The sequence below is a fragment of the Cajanus cajan genome, chromosome 10, assembly GCF_000230855.2.
Source record: "Cajanus cajan strain Asha chromosome 10, NIPB_CcT2T_4, whole genome shotgun sequence".
In the NCBI taxonomy this organism is placed as follows: domain Eukaryota; kingdom Viridiplantae; phylum Streptophyta; class Magnoliopsida; order Fabales; family Fabaceae; genus Cajanus; species Cajanus cajan.
The window spans coordinates 41,915,384-41,938,784 of record NC_138526.1 but is presented as its reverse complement, the minus strand read 5'-3'; the positions used below and the strand labels follow the sequence as shown (position 1 = coordinate 41,938,784).

The following is a 23,401-nucleotide window of genomic DNA, read 5'->3' as shown; positions in this document are numbered from 1 at the left end:
GTCATTAACGATGTACCCCAACAATAACAATTTGTTCTTAAAGAGGTAGAAGCTGAAGTAAAGGAAGAAGATACACAGGACTAACATTTCACCACACAATCATATGCAGAGACAGATCTAAGTTAATCATAGTGGGGACACTTGCCCCACTAAAATTTTTTTCATTCTTTTTTTTATATATAAAATATTAATAATTTTATAAAATATATATTATTAATTATATTTTAATTATGTTGTTATATCTAATATAATAAATATCAAATTTTTAAGAATTTAATTGTTAAATTAAAAAGTTTTTCATGTATAGATCAAATTTATAAAACATTTTAAAAAATTAAAAATCATATGATACTTCGCTAAATTAATTCAAATTAACATATAAAATATTTTTGTTTTAAATAAATGTAAAAATTTAGAGGACACTAAAAGAAATTAAATTAATAATTTTATTATGTTTATTCTATTAATTTTTATCATTTTATTCTTCTAATTTTAAATAAGTTACAAAAAATTATAAAGTGACACTTAAATATTTCTTCAGACAGAAAGAGAAAAAGAAAAAGTTATTACTCTATTTATAAGACAATTGTATTTTATAAAAATAAGTAATTTTAAAACTTTTACCATAAAAAATTATTTTTTAAAATTATTATTTTTTAATAAAATTAATAAAGATTATTTTATTCTTAGTTTTGGAACGACCTGTTCTGATGTACTCTTGGTGTGTTAATTTTGCATCTGGAACGGCCTGTTTCAGATGCAAAATTAACACACCAAGAGTGCATCCAGAACGGCCCGTTCTGGTTTCAGAACGGACCGTTCTGGTTTCAGAACGGACCGTTCTGATTCCAGGTGTTTTCAAAAGAATTTGTATCCACGTGGCATCCACATGGCATTCACCTATGCATCTACGTGGCATCCACGTGACCAACAGTTAACTCCGTTTAAATAATTTGGACAGAAATCCCAAATTGAAATTAATTAATTTATTAGGAACTAAATTGAAACCAATTAATTTATTTGGGACCAAATTGAAACCAAAAATAAAAGTGGAATTAAATTGAAACAAATAATTATTATAAGAGACCAAAATAAATTTTTAACCTATATATTTTAGTGATTGGAAGATTGAGGTTTAGAAAGCAAGTTGAAAAATAAGAAAAAAATCTTCTTTCTTCTGTCATCTCCTCCACGATTCTTACGCCGGGGGAACATCTTTTTTTAAGATTTCTTTATATTTTTTTTCTTCTCTTTTTTACCTATACACAAAGGATTAATTTGTAGGCACCACAAAAAAACGTTGTGTTTGTAGTTATCAAATTAGACATTATGTATTAAACATCAAAATCTAACAAGATTAATAGATTGTTGAGTTTTTCTTTTTAAAAGAGTAAGGATTTATGTGTTGAGCCGGTGTACAATTGTCTCGTGTATAGTTATTAGAATATTGCGGTTCATATTTGAATCTACCTATCATTGAATCTAGTTATCTATCATTTTATATCATATATAAATCTCGAATGATTTTATATCTTATAATATCTCATTACATTTGATCCAATTTAGTTATCTATCAATTTATATCATATATATGAATCTCAAATAATTTTATATCTTATAATATGTCATTGATACAAATCACACTATTCGAATTCATTATTTTTTATTTTCTTTCACCAATTTTCATGAAAGGATTTGAAAAGTTACATAAATTTATATTGTTAAAATAAGAAATGGAAGGAGTTTTTCTAGATTTATCCTATTTGATTATTCTATTATATTTCATTGTTTAGTTTTCATTATTCTAAAATAGAGGTTTCACAAATTCGGATATAACTAATAATTTTGCTTAAAGAGACTGATGGTTAGGTTGTATGATTTATTTCTTGTTTAAAACTGACATTGAATCTACATGATATATTTAAAGTTATTTTTATTGTCTTCGTATCTTATGATACAACACAATTTACAATTCACGGTTAAAAATTAGCTTGGTAATTCATAATTTGAATATCGATTTGATAACTTTGGTTTGTTGAAAATAGTTACTGTCTAAGAGTGAGTCAAATATATCTTTGGTGGTGTGCATAAAAGAAATTTGCATTTACAATTCATCAATAACATATTCAACATATTTGTGTCTGACTCCTAGGTACACAATACAAGATTATTTTTAATGAAGGATACATGTGATCTAGAAAAAAACTGAAATAATTATTTTATCTTGAAAATGATTCTCCTATCATATTTTTAGCTTAGTTTTTAATAATTGAAATATTTCAGTTGTTTCAAAAAATATATAAAAGGTGTCAAATATATATATACACACTAAAGTAAAATAATCAATATGATAGCTGATAATTCCTGTATATATTTTTTCCATGGTTAAAAAATAAATCTTACATATATTTTTTTTGACACCGATAAATCTTACATTATTAGCCAAGGAAAATAATATAAAAAAAACATAGAAACAACCAATTCCACCTTAGAGTTTTATTAGAGAGTTGAACAAAAATAGATCCTCAGCAATCAATATACAGTTAAATCATAACCATCGATTAGGTATTTCATAATAATTAAATAAGATATATAAAATGATATTAATGGTCTCGATTTTTGCTGTAGAGATAGGAGAGGGTTCTGAAGTCTCGCCGCTTATTCGTCATAGAAAGGAGTAAGTTGGGTTTAGGATCGAGAAATGGATGGAATAGATATTTTTTTAAAAACAGATTATAATGAATGAATTAGATAAAAATAATTTATTAATTTATTTAGATTTATTAAAAATTTATTTAAAAATTTAACTTACTCGATCCATTTTAAAAAAAAACATCAAACTCATTTATTAACATTTTTTTAATGGATGAATATCTAATCCATCCATTAGATACCCATCCATAAAAATAATATTTTAAAAAATATTTTATTTTTATTTTATTTCTTTATGAATCATTTAGTTTTTATATAATTTTTTAAAATTCATAAAAAAATTATGTTAAAATAGTCTTATAAAATTTTAATCTATTAAATATTTTATATTGTAAATGAATTTTGAAAAAATAATGGATAGATATTTGATTATTCTTAAAATTAAATGAATGAATTGAATTCATTCTATTGTTTATTTTTATTGTAATGGATGATCAAATAAATATACTTAAAGATAAATTAAATGGATGATAGATAAATAGATTTTTTTTGTCACCATTGGTTCATCCACTTTTTAAAATGAGTTAAATTTTTTTAGCATACCCTTCTTTAAAATAACTAGTATTTTAGCATATGCAATGCACATGTTAGATATTTATTATATATAACTAAAATTTATAATAAATTATATATATAAATAATATTATGATTGAATATATAAATTATATTTAAAATTATATAAATAAATATTTAAAATAATTTATATTGCAGTATAAATATTAATTTTATTGATAATTTATTTTAAAAATATTAAAATTTAATTCATAAATAATTATGATAAATAAATATTGAATTAGATAAGATATTAAAAAAATCTCTAAAAATTCTCTTGTTAAAGAAAAGTCTGTAAAAATATTTTTACATAAAATAGAGATTCTTCTTTAATTAATAGAAGTTGATTAAGAAAATTTATGAGTTAAGTTGATTAAGCGAAAAATTACAACAATAATTAAAACAAAGCCTTATTCAATTACGTTAAGTTGACTACATGCATCATATGATCTTATTCGGTCCAGTTAAAAAATAATTTTTCTTGAGATTAAGTAAAAATAAAAAGAAAGTAAATTTGATGAGAAGTGAGAGTGTAAATGCAAGTTGAGGTTGATAAAATAATAAGTTTTTTTTTTTAATATCCAATGACATATTCAATATACAACTTAACTTGCTAAAAAACTGACAAGTTAGACGAATTAACCCGTGTGGTCGACCATTTGTTTCTTTTGTTCATTTGAAAAATTTGATGGACAATTAAAATGGTGATTTGGCTCCTTTCAAGGCAAATGTATTTTTAGAAGATAAAGTGAATAATAATAACAGTTAAAAATGTAATTAATTTTAAATTTTTATTATATATATACTAGCGGGACCGTGCACTTTGTGCCTCTATATGTATTTTATCTTCAAATTTAAAATAACTCATGAGATGAATGAATTTATTTGTTGACATATAATCATATAAATAATTTTACACTATTTATATGATTAATTTAATCATTGTTTATTGATGAAATGCATATTAATTGCATTGTAATATTGTAAAATTTTAAATAATTGTCAAATTTTTTAACTTTATGTCTTTATTGTTTTAAAAAGATTTTTTTATAATATTAAATAAATAAATAGATTTTAAATAATAAATAGAAATTCATAAATGAGGACATATTAAATTATACTAAGTTTTAAAATGATTTTTTTTATAATATTAATAAATAAATAGATTTCAAATAAGAAATAGAAATTCATAAATGAAGACATATTAAATTTGTATTTTTAAAAAGTTGAGTAAACTTAAATTTTAAGGGGTAAAATACAACTGAAATAATATGTTTCGTTGGAATTTTAAAAAAGGAAAAGGATGTAAGGGCTGATTGTTTTGTTGATTATAGTTTGGTGAAGAAAAAGGAAAAATAAGAAGTTGTCAGTTATGAAAAATGATATATAATTATTGTGTTGATTACAATTTACAATAACATAAAATTGTACATATAAAATTTGATATTTGGATCCCTTATCTCTACCGTCTTCATTTGTTCTATTTTGTGTTTTTGCTATTACGACAAAATTTTACATAAATTCTAATTGAAGATGGTATGACTATTCAAACTTAAAAAAAATAAAAAATTAACAAAAAGAATGAGGGTTGATAAGAACAGTTAAGTATAATACTTATATGTATCGTGCATAGTAGGAAATAGAAAACAATAATGTAAACAAATTTTTTGAAAATAATAAAGATGACTACATAAAATATAATAAAAGAATAACCATGCCTCACTATATAAAATTAATAATAATTTTAGTATTTGAACAAAGGAGTTAGTAAAAAATTATAGGGAAAACAATACTAAATTTAAATTGAAACTATAAACAACTACAATCACCATAAAAAATAGAAAGACAAAAATAAAAAGAAAAAAGGCATAAACATGAAATTTTTTAAAAAAAGGATTTGAAGCGAAGAGAACTAAATCATTACAGAAAGTATGCATAATTAAATTATTACAATGCACACAAATAAATGAAATAAAAACTCACTTGAAATTTCTAGACAATTTTTGGTAAAATTCTCTGTCAAAACACCAAAACGAAAATGTGAACTCTAGGAAGGGAGATATGGACAGCTGAAATCAAAATATGGAGAACAGTTGAAAAGGCAATGACTACCATCCTGAAAATTAGTAAATTACACACCTGAAAACATATAAAAGAAAAGGATATCAGACCAAAAAAAATATCAAATTCCCAAACGAAGAAAAAAAAATCCAAATGTTTAACACGAAGTGATCTTAGCCAACTCCATTGTGTATTGCAAAATTTATGCAAACAGTCATTACTTTTACAAAATTTATACACAGAATGGGCTGCTTGTTGGTTGCAAGTACAGCACAATGGAGAAAAGATTTTGGCAGGTAATTTTTCCAGTTTCAACCATGTTAGGATGTTAATTTGGTGCTTTAGACTTGAGTTACCTCATTAAGTTAACCAATTGATTATTTTATTAGTTTGGCTATGACTACTGACATCAACATGCAAATTTACGTAAGCAAAATAATTGATGATTTGGGGTGGAAAACATTGACTAATTTTCCAAATCAATGACTATCACAAAAAAGTATTATAATAAATCATGTATTTTGAAATCACCTCAAGTATTTTATGTATATTTTATGTATTTTGAAATGACCTCAAGCATTTTATGTATTATAATGAAAAAGAATTCTTAATTTTTCCTCTTGCCTACACTTCCATTTATAGAGAATGTCAGGTTAAATTTTTTACATATATGAGTATAAAATATAGGAGCCTATAATCATTTCCGGTACGATATAAACATTTCTGGAACTGCTTGAATGAAAAAGGAATAATATTACTTCGGAGAAAATGAACAATACAAAGTTGTAAACAACAGTACAATATATAGGCTAGAGTAAATAATTTACACAACTTACAATGATTACGAAGGAGACACCTTGGTTGGTAGTGAAGTGGAATTATGAACAGAATAATTTGATGGATGTAAGAAATTAATGTGAAATGGTTGATATCAGGAAAGAAAGGAATTATTATTTTGGAGATTCAAATCAGGCTACGCTGATTTGTGAAAGGAAATGATAAAGATCAAAGGTTATTTATGCAGTTAAAGAAAGAAGTTTGTGCAGATATTTTTTTTTTATAGAAAAAATAACTATCTTTCATACAATTATATGAAAGAACAAAATTGAATAATAAAAAATGGAGATTAAATATTTATATATATATAATTTTATCGCATTATCCAATTATTTTTCTAATCAACTTAGAATTGCATTTTATTCTCCAAAATATACATACGTACTTCTTAATTTAGAAGAGCCAACAAAATTAAAATCTAGTGGACTAGTTTTCATTTATAAGAATCACCGTTCCAATCCATTTTATAATAAACAAATTAGATATATGAAAATTAAGTATCAAATTAGAAGTTTGACTTGGTTCATTTTACGAGAACAATTCTAAAATATTTTGTATTAATTATCTTTTCACACAAATAACCTTATTCACGAGTCTTTTTAATCTATGTTCAATAGATAATAGGTATGATACATTAATGTCTCAGAGTCCGAGAATTTTTCAAAAAACAAATCTTTGTATTATAGAAAAGATTTTGAAAATTTTTCTTTATTTTTTCACATTTATATAGCTTATAAAAATTAAGATAATAAATATATCAATGGCGAGACAATAGTAAACAATTAAATATTTGAAAAATAAAAATGTGTTTCATTGATATTAAGGGTAATTTGAAAATGTAAACTTAAGAAAAATTTAATATCTTTAATTAAATTAACTAATTCTCATAATAGGTGAAATGAAAAGTGAAGACATGAAAATTTTGGCCTGCAGCTAGGTTATGAAAAGGGCCCCTAACCTGACCATGTGAGGTGTTCCATGACCAACAATGCAACCAAATTCTATCTTTATTGCTTTGATCATGTTCTTTTTCTTTTATTTAGTAGTTATTATTCGGGCAAAGATGCCACAATGCTTCAACATTTCACGTCACTTGGAAAAGAAGATTCCTTATACATACATATCCTTTTTCTTCCTCTTATATATAGAAAGAACATGAATATCAAAAAAGTTTATAACATGCACTCATGTTACCACCTAAACTATCTGAACTAAACCTCTTGATTATATATGCATACATATGATATGGGTTTGGTGAAAAGGAGATACGTTAATCAAAGATTTAATGAAATGTTTAGAGCTGGTTACGTATACAAATATATAAAATTAAGTCAACAACAATATCATAAGGAGATTACGAAGTTTAATGTCTCTTAGCTGTATCTCTCTCTATCTTGATATGATAATGAAATTTCACTAAACCTTGTGCCACTGCTATCATTGTGTATAAACCCTTGAAATTCATATATGTTATCACTAAATTAACGCACTGCCATATATTCTAGGTTCTTCCTTCGTTCTCTCTCAAACATCTGAAACATCATAACTAAACAGTTTGAACACACATTTCCAACCTAAAATGATTCTGTCGGTTCTAGCCAAGAAATGCCCCTCTTTGTCTAACAGGAAAATTAGCCACTAAGTGCATATTTGATTTATCGTTGAAAATTTACAAAAAAAATCACATTAAATGAAAAACAAAACAAAAATTCCTACTTCTTAGTAAAGAAGTAAAATGTATTTGAATGTATGAATTTTGGTTTACATTAACGCAAATGGATTTTCAAATACATCCTAAGTTGTTGACATTTTTTTAAAAAATGGTTTAAGAAATTAAAGATAAAAACATTGTCTCTCTTGCAAAGTAGTTAATTAGGTTAAATAAGGCCAAACTTATAATTTAGACAAACTGACAAATTTTTTGGATTCCTTTGCGTAATATATATATATTATTTTGAAAGACAAAAAAATTATTAAGATGATTCTCTTTCATGTTTACCAATAATATTAATCAATGTGACATCCCCATGTTTCACGAAGTTGTGCTGGGACTAATATTCTATTAACACTAGAAATTATGATTTGAGAATTAAGAATACCACGTACAAGAGGAGGAATTCGCATTTAAAAGAAAAGAAAAGGAGGCACAATTATTGTCATTTTTGACAAACTGATGGTGGAGGCTGATGTCAATGTTTCTATATAATTAGATATATTCAGGTTTTGTTTAGAAAAATGTTAGACTCGGTATGAGTCAGTTTATAGAATGTAAACTACGAGCGTTTTATTTATGGTGATGGCCAGCAATAATGCAACGTTCATAACACTTCACCAGCAATATCACAAAGATTTGGTTGGTATATATTATTGGATTCAGATTTTTTCTCTGCCACATTCGAACGTGCAGTCCTTGTGCCTTCATTTTTTATTCTGTCAAGATAAACTTTGTATCTCGGCAGGTATAAGGTAAGAGTTGATCATGTTTGAAATTTGAACAAGGAGTAATTAACATTATAACATAACCAAATGAATTTGCATAGGAAATGTTAAAATAATTAAACTGCTACTAATTATAGGAGCATGGTCGGTTTAGTTGTTTTTCTTTTAATGCTTGTCTTGATATCAAATCAAGAAAATCAGGTGTACGCTTATTTCAAAGGATAACTATACTATAAATTACTATTAAGAGTCCTAACCAAACACACATTCTTTGTTGTAGCAACAATTATTATCATAATGATTTCGTTAACAATTGACCTAGGTATGAAATTATGAAAAATTAGGATAGGGTAGACTTTTTGAGATTACGGTTGGATCATGATAACATTTTCTATTTTGGAAAGTCTTTTAATTATGCATGACACTCTTTATTATAGCATGAACAATTGATATATATCCGTAAAATGATTTTATTTTGTATTAACGTTGTCTCCAGTAAATCGAGTTGAGTTCATAATGAGGTCATGCATACCGAGTAGTTTCAGCGGCTTGTCCACACTCAAAATTGGAAAATGAGTTATGCAATTATATCTTTAACAATCAAAAGATAACTCTCATATCATATCTCTAAAAATCTCAAAATACACTAAAGATCAATATATCGTGAATGATATCTCCACACATCAAATATTCCCACAATTGTGGGAATATAAAGATATTGTATAATATTATCTGCAAACCTAGAGATAAGAAGAATACATCTCCTGATGCTACACTTACCCTAGACTTCCTTTAATTTGAGTGTCGAAGTTTCTTTGTTGGTATCTCCACCACCATTGATAGTAGAGCATATAAGATGTTATCATCACCTTTAATGATTTGTAAATTCGATAAAAAAAAACAATCATGAATCATTGATACTCTTAAAGTAGTAAAAGTTTTCCTTTACTTTTACTATTATAATTAATTATGGTTACTTATAATTATGTTTGCTTATTTTAGTAGGTAATATCCAACTAAGTATTTAATTTTAGACAAATATATGTGCTTAATGATGATGGATACATGTATTTTATTGACAACATATATGAACATTATTTATGATTGTCAATTTTCATATACAAATATATGTGCTTAATGATGATGGATACATGTATTTTATTGACAACATATATGAACATTATTTATGATTGTCAATTTTCATATATTTATTTTATATACGAATGAAAAATATATAGAATAGTATAGTTATTCAACAAATATGTTCCATGAACTTTCCACTTCTTTGTTTTATAATTTTATATGATTTTTATGTTTTATGATTCTATTGCCCATTACATGTCCTTATAGATACATTCCCTCCTTATAAAATAATTTTATTCTTTTTTATAGTTTCTATAATTTTGAGAATTTCACCAAATTGTTTTGAGAGGATTTTAGCATCACTTATTTTTTTTTTAAAAAAAAATTCTTAGAAACTACAATAACGGCAACGAGTTCAAATTTAATACCTTTTACATATCATTCCAATCTCACCACTACACCAACTTTGGTGTTCAGATTTAGCATTACTCTTTATATAAAGATTATAAGCCTTCCTTGTCTAGGAGCTAATATGCAACCTTCATAAGGAATTCCACCATCTCTAGCTGCACTATATTATGAGATTTTCTATCTATCATTTCTATATTCAACCTGATAGATTATCCATTCACCATGGAAGAAATGGAAAGCACAGGGATAAAGATAGCCAGGTTTTCAAGTTGTCGTGGGGTAGCATTTGAAATCAATCCCAACAAAAGCAACCCCTTTGCAATTGGATCACCAACAAAGCAGGAACGAATTGGAGCTTGGCTTTGGCTTCCATGGACTCGAACGAATTCATTCAAAGTTCTTCCTCAGCCTCAAACAATTAGTCCAACTCGGAGCAGAACCAGCAGCCACTTCTGTGACATTGACATAGATGCTAGTGATGTTGAGGTAGAGTTCATAGCTGAAGTTCAAGATGTAGAAAAAGCAGATAAAGCTAATGGGGTCAAGGTGCAAAAGCTATTTCAGAAAACTGATGCACCAAGGAGGTCAAGGCTGTCCATAATTCTGATTGATCAAGGGCTCACATTCTACAAAGGGCTTTTTGTGGTTTGCATGGCCTTGAATATAGTGGCATTGGCTCTCTCTGCTGTAGGGAATTTCCCTTATGCCAAGAAAAGAGCTACGTTGTTCTCTATTGGGAACATTCTAGCTCTAACACTATGTAGAAGTGAGGCTTTTTTGAGAGTTATTTTTTGGTTGGCTGTGAAGACTCTTGGGAGGCCTTGTGTTTCTCTTGGAATCAAAACTGCCACAACTTCATTCCTTCAAAGCGTTGGAGGAATCCATAGTGGTTGTGGTGTTTCTTCTATAGCCTGGCTTGTTTATTCATCAGTTCTTACTTTGAGAAACAAAGACAAAACCTCCCCAGAGATAATTGTAGTTGCATTTACCATCCTCTCACTCCTTCTACTCTCTTCCCTTGCAGCTTTCCCTCTTCTCCGCCACCTTCATCACAATGTTTTTGAGAGAACACACCGTTTTGCTGGATGGATGGCTCTCATCCTTCTCTGGCTATTCATTCTTCTCTCCCTAAGCTATGAACCTAACTCACACACCTATGACTTCACCATGTCTAAGGTGGTCAAGAAGCAAGAGTGGTGGTTCACTTTAGCCATCACAATTATCATTATCATTCCTTGGCTAAGTGTTAGAAAGGTGAAAGTTAGTGTATCAGCTCCATCAAACCACGCATCAATCATCAAGTTTGAAGGTGGTGTTCAAGCAGGATTACTAGGTAGAATTAGTCCTTCACCCTTGTCTGAATGGCATGCCTTTGGGATCATATCTGATGGGAAGAAAGAGCACATGATGCTTGCTGGTGCAGTTGGTGACTACACCAAGTCCTTGATTAGTACCCCACCAAAGCATCTTTGGGTTCGGACCATGCACTTTGCAGGCTTGCCTTACCTAGTGAACTTGTACCAAAGGGTGTTGTTGGTTGCCACAGGGTCAGGGATTTGTGTGTTCTTGTCATTTCTTTTGCAGCCTAGTAAGGCTGACGTGTGCTTAGTTTGGGTAGCAAAGGATATTGAATTGAACTTTGGAAAGGAGATTAGAGAATTGGTGAACAAATATCCAAAAGAGAAAGTGATAGTGCATGACACAGCAATTTGTGGTCGTCCCAATGTGGCTGAGATGAGTGTGAATGCTGCCATTAGGTGGAATGTTGAAGTGGTTATTGTCACTAGCAACCCTGAAGGTAGTAGAGATGTCCTTAGAGCATGCAAGAGGGCTAATATCCCTGCCTTTGGCCCCATTTGGGACTCTTGAAAGGCTCAAAAATATGTTCAAAGGCAAGTATTCATTGCTTCTCTGTTTGAATTGAACAGGGTATCAACTAATAATTATTCTTGTTTATTGACATTAACTTGTAAAATGAAAGCCTACAGTACATTACTCTGAATTCCTTCCTTCTTTTCTTTTTGCCCTTTCTCCATGCTTTTCCAGTTGATATAAACAAAAATAAGATAAACTTCCATTAATGCTAACCATGATTTATATATATATAAAGTATTAGTTGCACGTCATGTTAATGCTACGCCATCACCGTATGATCACAGGTTCTCCAGAGATGATTGAGATACTCACCTTAATTTCTATCCAACCATATTTTAATATTAATATAGTCCTGTTGAATTCGTGTACATCAACAACAACCAACAAGAGAATTAGGGGTGGATGGATAAGGCTATATCAAATAGAATTATCTTTAACTGATAGTACCTTGTAAAATTTGTTGCAGAAATTAGGTATGTTAACATAACCCATTAAATACTATCGTAGCACATTAGTAAATAAAATACAGAAATATATTAAATATTTACTTGCATGGGTAGAATTTAGAAAAGCACATATTGTTTACGACCATAAATAAACACACATTTTTACAAATCTTCATAATCTAAAAGGAGATTCTTATTTGTCCATAGAGCAAACCCGAAACATGGAACTCAGACAAACTAAGCATGACATATAACCAAACCTTAAACCTCATAAACCTTAAAAGACAGCGTTTACTTAAACTCGAGCACTCTGTGAGCCTTCATGTTTGGCATCATCAGTTACGCGAGTGTCTGATCCCACGTTCTGCTTCAACTCTTTTTCTCCCTCACCACCAACCATGACTCTAGCTGTTTCAGCAATCTCAGCGATGGTTTCACCAATGGCACTCAACACCCCATCCTCTTGCTTTGCCTCTTGACCATGCTCCTGAACTCTCTCAGCTGGTTTCATAATGTTCTGTCCAATCTCAGACGCGGTTTCACCAATGACACTCTTTTTCTGCTCTTGCCCTCCACTTTCCGTTTTTCCTTCTCCTCCTCCCATCATGTTTTCAAACGGTTTCTTCACCTTCTCCCCAACACTGCTCACAGTTTCGCCTATTGCATTCAACACGTTGCTTCCTGTTCCCTCTTGCTGAGAGGCTCCTCCACTTGGCTTCGCTTCTTGCGCATGCTCGCTCACAGTTTCGCCAATACCTTTCGCTTCCTAAATCAAAGTGTCAATTCTCAGTATGTTGCTTTTGATGTTATATATCATTCCATCAAAATTGTTATGATGTCTTAAAGTAGTAATATGAAAGATAAAACATTAATTTTGAAATTGTAAAGAACCTGAGATTGTAATGCTTTCTTGGCCTCCAATTCCCGCTTTGCCTCCTCTTTCTTCCTTGCAGTGTAATCCTTAGCAGTCTCACCAGCAGAAGCAGCCAACCCTTTAACAGCACCCGCCGACTTCGAAGCCAGATCGGCGGCCTTCTGTCCCGCATATCCCGCCGCTCCCTCCATCACATGGGCCGCCGCCTTCGTCCCCTCCACCGTCTTCTCCGTCGAGAAATGGGCCGCGGCCCACCCCGCCACCACGGCCTTGTCCTTCAAATCCACTGCAACCTTTCCGGCATACTCCGCCGCTGTCTTCCCACCCTCCACCGCTTTCTCCCCCACGTAACTCGCCGTCGTGCATCCCGCACACTTGGCCTTCTCCGCCGCTTGAAGCGTGTACCCTTTCGCCTTCTGCGCCACCGGCGCAGCTTTTTCCACCGCACTCGTGATGCTGTCTTTGGCCGCAGCAATGTAGCCTTGTTGACCTTTTTCCAAGGTCACGTCCTTCGCATTTGGTTCAGTTTGTGATGATGTGTTGTTTTTCAGTGTCTCCTTCGCACTCTTCTGATCAGCTTCATCAATACCTTCGTTCTCTTCTCTTGGTTTCTCAGTATCACCACCTTTTTCCAATGTGCTTGTTATAACAGCGGTTCCACCTGCACCTTCATTTTCAGCACCAACTCTTCCTTTTTCTACCACTATTTTCCCTTCATTTTCTCTTCCTCTTTCTTTCTCCATTCTTCCTTTCACCACTCTCGTTTGTCTCTGCAGTTCTTTCTCTCTTTCTCCACCTTCCTTTTCCATGTCGAACTTTCCAACATTACGAGCAGGTCTTTCTCTCGCGATTCCTTCACCCTCTTTGTTTCCAGCTACATTCGATGCATGGTCACTTACCCTCTCTTTGTGATCTTCACCCGTCACTTTGTCAGCGAGGGATTCGAAGTGTGAACCCAGTTCATGGCTCTCCCTCGCTTTCCCACGTCCACCAACATCACCAATGGATTTCCCTTCATGCTCTTTGTTAAGCTCTCCACCTTGTAACGCTTCCATGCTACCCTGTGGAGTGTCATTCCCACCGGTAAGGTTTTCAAAGCGGGTGGCCATCTTGGGAACCCGGACTTTGTCGTCCGTGGTGGTGGTGTTTTCTCTGCGAACCAATTGTTCAGACGCCATGTTGTTGCGTTGTGGACTTGTGTTTGTTGCTTGAAAGAACAATAACAATGTTTAGTGAGGAAGATGATGGAGTATTCTGATGTTGTGGGGTGTGCATGGGATGTGTATGTGATTTAAAAGGAGAAGGGGATTGGCGGTTGGTGAGGTCGTTGGTGGTGGATGTGTTTGCATGGAGGACATGTGGTAAAAGGACTAGTGGGAATTGCAACGTGTGATATTCCTAGGACTAAATTAATGTGACTCATCCCAAGAGAACAGAGGAAGCAGATTTAGATTGGAATCATTGGATATAGAAGGTGGTGGAGGGTCCATGTGGCTCACCCCGTATGAGTTAGTGCAAGACACGTGGCTGCAATGTGCTTCTAATCATTGGTTGACACGTGATCAGAATATCCACTCCCTCATAGTACATGTAAAACAAAGCTTTTCTTCTAGATCTTGGCCATACCTCTTGTTGGGGGCATGTTGGTGTTTGTTTAGGTACTTGGGTTTTATTTGTGGATCGGACTGAAACTTATAGGCCCATCAATAGATTGGACAAAACCAAGTTGAAATATTTGTACTTGGGTTTCATTTCTGCAATTACACAGTCTAATCAGATAAAATTGGATTTTTTTTTATCAGTAGGAATTGAAGGCATTCACTTAATTGAGCTAAATTCCCTTGTTAATTGCAGGCTCTTTTAGATGTAAATATAACTCTGGTAGGGTAGGGGCCATTTTTCTTTTTCTACTGAAATTATCATCATTTGTTTTATTTTGGTCTCATTGATTATGGGGTTCACGTTGATAGTAAAAACGTGACAATAAAGGAAAGTTCTTTCTCTTCTTATTTTGTAGAAAGTAGAAACTTTCTTTTTATTAAATTGTTGAAATAGGAAGGTTGGAAAAAAAGAAAAGTTTTCCTGAAAGAAAGGACAGCTAAATTTATCTAAATTTGGAAGACTCTTTCGCTCTCTTGTAATTTAATCCGAACTGATGATGCTTTACATTGGTTTAGTTAGCAAAGTGAGATCAGATTCTCTGTTAGCTTTTGCATTATTAAGCTTCAGAAAAGAGGAATTTCACAAGGTACTTGATTCACAACAATCCAGCAGCAAGTCATTCCAAAGGAAACTTCAGAGCAAATGCTTTTCAATATTCCAAAGGGGGGGCGTATTTGGTACATCAAAGGCACGTTTATGCCAAAACAATAATAAATTTACAATTTGGAGAATCAAACCCTTTTATTGTCCAATTCCAAGAAGCAAATTAAAATGGCAAATTAAATATTTCCTACATTAGAAAACAATTGGTTTTCCTCTATTAAACAAAGTTGGCAAGTCACTGCTTCCTTCAGCCAAAAAGTGCAGCATGCAGAAGCACGTTCCAAGTATCAGGCAATCCTGGAAGACACCAATGACTGCAATCTGTTGCCATGATCCCACTGTAGCCTTCAGGATGTGCATCTTTTCTGTACTGTGAAAGTGTAGTCACATCTAGGAAATACACTGGCCTCTTTAACCTACTCAAAACCTTGTTCACCACCACCCATGCCATTGGTGTCCCTGCAGGGTACTTCAAACCAAAAAATGGTTCTGTCTCACTCATGCATGATCTCGCTGGTTGGTTCCAATCTTTCCCCCTAATTACCACATCACATACACCACCATGCACAATTAATAAATAAATAAATAAATAAAAAGTACTACTTAAATTATCATACAGAAAATTTTAGTAACATTCTCTCTTGATTCAGTGATGAGACTCATCAAAATTTATAATTTTCGACTAATAATGAAGTGTTACTGGTATTATTCTTATGATATAGTATAGACACTTGTTAATGTTGGTGCTTAAGTAACTTACTCATAATGCACAGGTGAAATTCCTAAAAAGAAGACTTTGGTTTGGGCTGGATTGACGTTGATGTTAACCCATCTAGCCCAAGTTGTCAAGCCTTTGTAGAATGCAATGAAACGGTTCATGTCTTTGTACAACCTGTTACCCTCTTGAATGTAGTCCCACCTGAAATGGAATTTTAATGAACACAAATAATCAAATATTGTTCTCCCCTAAATTAACGAAATTGATTATGACATAATGATGTGAAAGTTGATCCTACGGCTGTGAGCTCCCGGTGTGGGTCCACCAGTGCCACGTGTTGAAAACTAGCACGTCCATCCCTCTCCATGCGTCACCACTCTTTATTGAGTCAATCTTCAGAACCCTTCCAACGCTCTCACGATCAAGGTCCACCAAGTATGGTGTGCGGTATAGAAATAATTCAAGCCCATAGTCCTAATAAAAAAAATTATTATTATTACAATTATATGAATTATACGGATATACATACAAGTGAATAATTTTTCATTTGTCTATTTTGGCACCTCTACCAAAGTAAGTTTACTTCTTAAGAAACTTCCTACCAAATTATCAAGTGGTGTCTTTTCTTGCCTCTAGGTTCAAAATATTGAAAAACTATAAGGACCATGGAATAAAAATTAACTAGAAGAAAAAGAGAAACCCTCCTTATCATAAAGAAGTTGCCCTTTTTTTTTTACACTTTTGTAGCTTACCGAATTTATAAAGAAAAAGTAGTCCTGCAAGTAGAGGACAGCGTTTGAATGAAGCCACAGGTGTCAAGTGGTCCATTTTGAAAGTGATTAAGGACTAAATTACAAATTATATTGATATTTCCAGAAGATATATCTACAAACCTAGAACTACTGTAGCTGTCACAATTTTCTGTAGTTGTACATGTGCATGGATATAAAATATATATGGCCCACTTCAATTTTTCATCTTTTCTATTGAGCACCATGAACCCATATGCAATTATGTATAATTATACCCGTAATATTGTGTAAATAGCATGATTGAGGCTTTATATATGGTGGACAAGCACAGTAAAGCATGTAATAATCAATAGGATTTTCTTGATTGTGAGAAAGAAAAGATGAGGCAGATATCAAATTTCCAATCATTACAATTGCGGAAACGGATTATGCAAAGAAAAATAAGTTAGCTGAGTAACAGTGTTCATGATTTAGTTATTACTAATGATGGCTGTTGGTTGCTGCGGAATTCTAAGCCGCGATTGATGACTTGATGTTACTAGGCACATAGCAAAGATTTGGAAGGAAAACCATATGTCCAACATTCATCATTGCTAACTAAGACATTTCTTTAATACAGTTTCTATATAAAGCAAGAACGTTTGACAATTTGGTGGAACACACACTCAAAAAAAGGTTTTGAGGGTTTCTAGGCAAATAATCAATAAACAAAGCGGATACAGAAAAATTTATTAAAAATCACTTTTTAACTACCAAAGAAATGAAAAAAAAAATTACATATATTTCATTTTAAATATTTTCTCTGTTTCGATGTAGCTAAGGAAATTTATGCGCACGTTCAAATTGGGTAGAAAGAGTAACAGTTGGAGTAAAGTGTAATTATTGCAATTAAGGCAAACATTTATTATCCTTCTATTAACAATCAAGGGTGTCCCCTGCAAAAGGAGAAGCCCCCACCAATCACGTCGCACACTTTATTTCGGTGCTTCACAGCAACACACAAAAATATACCCACAAAAACCAAGTTTTAATCTTACACCAAATCAATTGGACTCGTCAGTAGCTGAATTAATTCCGATTCAAAACTTCAAACAAGGCAAATATTTAACGGTTTTCAACTTTGAGAGACAGAAAACGACACCACTTGTATGGTCACAACACAGTACAAAACAACCAATCATCACTCCCACCACCTCAATTCAACGCAAAAGAAATAAATATTAGATACAATAGGTTCATCTTCTATCAGAATTAAAATTTTATTTCAGTACCATGTAACACAATTATTCAAATCTTGTATTATATGTATTATTAAGATGAAACTTTAATTATGATGACAGAACAACAATATTAAGTTTTGTTTGAATTAAAAGAAACCAACCTGGAATGTGATTTTGGAGAGAGCATCTTGCTTTATAAAAGAGGTTCTAGTTTTTGGCACCCAAGAGTGGATCATACAAGCGAGTGAGTTGAACTGGTTTAAGCTCAAGGAGTCACCAACAAACATGATTTTCTTGTTCCTATACTTGGCCAGGAAATCAAACGCATTGAACCTGTTGTGAGAAGCAACGTTTAGCCACCACAGAAAGCATGAAAAGGATTGAACATTGAAGCAAAGAAGAAGCGAAAGTGAAGGTTGATAGTTCTTGTTGGTACCTTGGTAAAGGACAAGAGAAGGGTTGCCACCTATATTTCTGGTACTGTTTGTCAGGGCGACCGTACTTTTGGCAGTTGAATTGTGGATCTATGAAGGGACATGTAGAGGGGTCATAGAGAGGGTATGAAGGGTCATACACCCATTTCCCACGGAAAAAATTGCATCTTCCTGCCAGTTTTCTGCCACTGCTGAAACTGGAAATGTTTGCATTGAAGAAGGAGTCAAATTCCTCAGCCTTTGTTTGGAGGGAGAACACAAAAAGGAAGAGGGTTGGTAACAAGAAACCCATCTTCCTGTGTTTTGTTGAAGGAAGGAAAAGGACGAGGAGTGCACAAAAAGTTGTCTGAGACAAAGCCTTATATAATGTTTATGTGTTGGTTTATGACAGAGAGTGAGAGAGAGTGAAGAATGTGAAAACATGGCACCTTTTTCTTAATGTGTATACGTGTTATTTCTTTATTTAATTCTGCTGGCGGAAACAGTGCGATTTTGGATGGATTCTTTAAACAGTGGCATGTGGTGGGGCTGGATCTAATCCTCGTCCTTGTATTCAAAATTTGTGATTATTTTTTTTTTCTTTCTTTTGAGTGAAAAATAATGGTCACATCTTCTCCCAGAAAGACAGAATTGAAACTGGCTCGTCAATACTAGTTTTCTAGGATAATTATTTTCGTTTCTTCTACTTTTGAGAAGATCAATTTAAGGACCACTCTTTTTTTTTCTTAAACTAATTAGGAGAATCGAAGCTGTGTTATTTTGAATTATTGAACCCAACTATTGACTTATGACTACAATATTTAATGTAGTTTCTGAGGCTTTAATAACATTGCGACTACAATTTTGTTGTGCTTGAATTCTTTTTGGTTACATAGTATTCCTTTATGTGCAACATCATCCTCAATTATGCTCCTTCAAGCAACTCTGTTACCGCTGCTATGGTGCTATTTAATGATTTTTTTATATATATAATAGTAACAAAAAAGTTAGAAGTTCAGAATTTGAAACCTTGTGTACTACCTAGACCCTTCACAATCAGGCCAATGCGTGTGATTCAGTTTTATTAAATGATCTCAATGTGTAAAGTTATCAATTTGGATTTGGAGTTCAGATCATAGAAACAGAGCATATCAGGGTTGACCAGAAAAGCAAATTCTTCTCTTTCATGTGCCTGCATGTGTTTTTCTAATTTTTTTTTGGCATAAATTGATTAGGTGGCATTTAAAGATATAACTATTAATCGTACAATACATTTGTTCAACACATTTTATAATATTGTTTTGTATATATTTCTTTTCATTCCATTATTCACCTTATTTTACACTTGTCTCCGTTGTCTTCATGTTTCTCTCATAAATATGCATAAAGTTTCATATACACTTTTTATATTACAAAAATAATTTCTTATATCTACAAATCTATGACACGAATGAGAACAGCATGCATGCATCTCATGCAAAGATATAGGTCCCCTACCAAAGGTGTGATGTTGAGCATATGCTTGGCAAAGTTACGTTGTTAAGCATATCTTAAATTGAATCACAAATGTGAGCTAACACTATACAATGTGACTGTGTGACTAGTTTCTGTTTCTTGATCTTCTCTCTTTTATTGCTGCCTATATAACATTTTTTTTTGTTAAATATGAGCACATTGAATAGACATAAAAAAAAAAAAATCAGTAAACATAAAATTAACAAAAGAAAAATATGAAAGAAAAAGAAGGAAGAATCGGAATAAAATATATGTTGGTGCCCAGTGGTTAAGTGGCTTCTGCTACAACAAAGAATCATCAAATTCATAATACTCACGAAGGCAGTTGCACAATATTGAATTATGATTGTCAATTATTGTTTATATTGTGATTATTCCTTTTTGGGTGCCATTGGCTTGTGTCCATAAAAAATTAAAAAAATAAAAATAAAAATTACGTACAAGCTACTCTAATATTATAGCTGTGGTTCCCAGCTGTGTTGACAGTAAAAGAGTATTTGATGATGTCCATACATTGATAACAGTGCCTAATATTTTTCATGAATGAACTAATAATAAACATAAACAAACTGAATAATTTGCCTCATTTTTTTTATCAGAATTATGTTGTCGAATTTAAAAATAAAATAAAAATATCCCTCTCGTTGGCATGTTTGGAAAAGAACAATAATAAAAAGTCGATAGATAAAAGGTGAAAAAAAATTGAAAAATATAGATAGATGGATAAATGTTTTGTATTTATTTGATCAAGTTTCATTACATAAATTATTAAAATAAACTAAAACGTGCCCCCAGATTCGGTTCAAATATTTTAGTAATTGACAAGAGACAGAGATTTTGACTAATAGACAGAAGTTTCGTAGGGCATTCCATTGGTCAATAGAAAACAGCAATATTTGCGCCAGAGAATATAACACAATTCTTATACATGTAGTATAACTTTTTATTGAAAAAATACTATAGTAAAAATTAATTTTTACATTAAATTTATTATTATAAAATTATATTTGTATAATTTACTCTGTTTCTCTCATTTTCACTCAATTAAATAAGCAAAGAAAATACCTTTTTTTTTTTTTTTACTTTCTTTCTAATTTTGGTCTGTCTAAATATATAATACATTTTTTCATTTTCGTTTTATTCTATTTTCACTTTTCTATTGTTTTCGTATTGTTTTTTCTTATGACATCCCTAGTCCAAATAGAGTGAATGAATCCAAAAAACGTCCAAATAATGTAGAAATAGTGTTGTGTAGTAGAAAAGAAGTTCTCGAGTCAAACTGTGAGTTGTCAATCACAATGTGCTATATTTTCAAAATACAAAATCATTAAATATTAGTGTTTAAGCAATTTTATAACACATACAATTTTTTTTTTATACTTATATAATTAGAACTCACTTATATATAAAGTGAATTTCAACCACTATAATCGGTTTAGTATAATAATATACATAAAATTTTAGTTGAAATTTTGTTATTGTATTTTTATAAATAAATAAATAAATAAGTTTAAATATGTTTTTAGTCCCTCAAATTTAGGGTAAATTTATTTTTAGTCCCTCAAATTCAAAATTATTATTTTTAGTCCTTATAATTTCAAAATATCTTATTTTAGTCTTTATATTCAAATTACATTAAAAAATTTATCAAATATTATTGCATAAAATTTATTTATTGATAATATCGCATTAAATTCAATTGATATTGCATAACTATCTTAATTTGTCACTTTCATATATGTTATTGCTAAACTGAAAGACTAAAATAAATTTTTTTAAAATTACAAGAACTAAAAATAATAATTTTAAATTTAAGAGACTAAAAATAAAATTATTTTAAATTTTAAAGACTAAAAATATATTTAAACCTAAATAAAAATATTGTGAGTATGTGATTCCATTATATATTATTATATATGATAAATTTAATATCTACAGTAATTTTTAATAGGTTGTTAATTTTACTTTCTTTTTTTTTTGCAATGACACATTATACAAATTTATGTATATATAATTCGTACATGAAATTCCTTGGCTAAGATGGGTCTAAAAGGGAAAATTGTGATTGGAATTGGTTATATATATGATATTCTAATATCACAATTCCTGCCAATTAGTAATGTGTTATATTTTTTTATGAGTGATGAGGTCATGTTTAGAAATATATATATAATATATAGTTGTTGTAGTACTTAGTTACTGATGACATGTAGAAGATAATGTGTGGAAATGATCCAATGATGGAGTGCTTCGAATAAACTTCCCTCTCTCATTATCTTATTCATTAAGAAATGAGTATAAGGCCAACAAAACCAAAAGGCAAAGAAAAAAGCTATATATGATCCACTTGGTGGAGGCTGCTTTGGCTAGCTGATCTGAAAATTTTATTTTAAATGTTTAAATTCATCATTCAAATAATTTTATATTGGAGTTGGTTTGTAGGTCAATTTTAACTTATTATTTAGTACTCAGTTAGCCATTCAAATTAATCTACCATACAATATAAAGCATGTCAAGAATCATGTCCATGGTTTTGTTTTTTTAATTTTATTTTGAGACATGAGTTTTCCACGAGATAATAGATCCAAATAAAATTATCAAGAGGGGATAAAACTCTTTTTTTTAAGCTTTAATGAAATCATATATTTAAAACTTAAATTTAAAATCATTAATTAAAATTTGTTTATTTTTAGATGTTAAAATTACTATAATTATGATAAAGTTTAAATATAAGAGTTTGTATATACCCACTCTCCTCCTCTATCATTATGCCAATCTTAATAATTTATAAAAATTGATAATTTTAATTTTAATTTTTGTTTTCTATCATTAAAAAATATATAACTTGGGCTACTCATTGTAATTTGAAAACCGTGTAGATTTGGGTATATCAAGCCGAAAATCATGGTCAAATAATCTTTGAATTTTTTGCTCATATAATAATCAGATTTGGTACCTTTTACTGATTAATAGAAAATATAAACCCCCCACCCCCCATACACACCAAATTACTTTATCATGCAAATTAATTATAAATTTTATGTCTGTTTACGTTGAACATTACTCACGACACTTAGTTTATATATCATCTTTAGCACGCTTCTATCGTTTAATAAATTTATAAAACTGACTTTTTTCAAATTTTTGGTACAATTTTTTTTTTATCAAATTTAACTAATAATAAAAGATATTGTACAGAAAAAACCCTAAACTTCACATACACATTCA

The 23,401-nt window shown here is 30.8% G+C and overlaps 3 protein-coding genes across 3 annotated transcripts; 1 reads left to right on the top strand and 2 right to left on the bottom strand.

Moving 5' to 3' along the window:
* The first annotated feature begins 10,317 nt into the window (after positions 1-10,317).
* LOC109810439 (adenylate-forming reductase 06235) lies at positions 10,318-12,074 on the top strand. Its single transcript, XM_029273782.2, has 2 exons — positions 10,318-11,116; positions 11,201-12,074. Exons 1-2 carry the CDS (start codon positions 10,318-10,320, stop codon positions 11,962-11,964), a joined length of 1,563 nt encoding a protein of 520 aa, XP_029129615.1. The 3' UTR covers positions 11,965-12,074.
* A 407-nt stretch (positions 12,075-12,481) lies between these two features.
* On the bottom strand, positions 12,482-14,577 carry LOC109810369 (uncharacterized). Its single transcript, XM_020373812.3, has 2 exons — positions 13,308-14,577; positions 12,482-13,182 (listed from the first exon to the last, which is right to left on the bottom strand). Exons 1-2 carry the CDS (start codon positions 14,466-14,468, stop codon positions 12,712-12,714), a joined length of 1,632 nt encoding a protein of 543 aa, XP_020229401.1. The 5' UTR covers positions 14,469-14,577; the 3' UTR covers positions 12,482-12,711.
* Positions 14,578-15,571: 994 nt separating this feature from the next.
* LOC109810430 (protein trichome birefringence-like 39) lies at positions 15,572-19,051 on the bottom strand. The gene is made up of 5 exons (XM_020373899.3): positions 18,682-19,051; positions 18,407-18,578; positions 16,572-16,747; positions 16,316-16,474; positions 15,572-16,091 (listed from the first exon to the last, which is right to left on the bottom strand). The coding sequence occupies exons 1-5, from the start codon at positions 18,969-18,971 to the stop codon at positions 15,803-15,805; spliced, it is 1,086 nt and encodes a 361-aa protein (XP_020229488.1). The 5' UTR covers positions 18,972-19,051; the 3' UTR covers positions 15,572-15,802.
* Positions 19,052-23,401: the final 4,350 nt, after the last annotated feature.

What these genes read in the sequence shown, in the direction of transcription:
- LOC109810430 (XM_020373899.3), bottom strand. Translation starts at nt 18,971, where the DNA reads ATGGGTTTCTTGTTACCAACCCTCTTCCTTTTTGTGTTCTCCCTCCAA. An exon ending in TCTCCAAAATCACATTCCAG is followed by an intron (nt 16,748 to 18,406) that starts GTTGGTTTCTTT and finishes TTTTTTTATTAG; the next exon opens with GACTATGGGCTTGAATTATT. An exon ending in ATTTCACCTGTGCATTATGA is followed by an intron (nt 16,092 to 16,315) that starts GTAAGTTACTTA and finishes TGTGGTAATTAG; the next exon opens with GGGGAAAGATTGGAACCAAC.
- LOC109810439 (XM_029273782.2), top strand. Translation starts at nt 10,318, where the DNA reads ATGGAAGAAATGGAAAGCACAGGGATAAAGATAGCCAGGTTTTCAAGT. An exon ending in CCTTCTACTCTCTTCCCTTG is followed by an intron (nt 11,117 to 11,200) that starts CAGCTTTCCCTC and finishes CTCTCATCCTTC; the next exon opens with TCTGGCTATTCATTCTTCTC.
- LOC109810369 (XM_020373812.3), bottom strand. Translation starts at nt 14,468, where the DNA reads ATGGCGTCTGAACAATTGGTTCGCAGAGAAAACACCACCACCACGGAC. An exon ending in AGAAAGCATTACAATCTCAG is followed by an intron (nt 13,183 to 13,307) that starts GTTCTTTACAAT and finishes ACTTTGATTTAG; the next exon opens with GAAGCGAAAGGTATTGGCGA.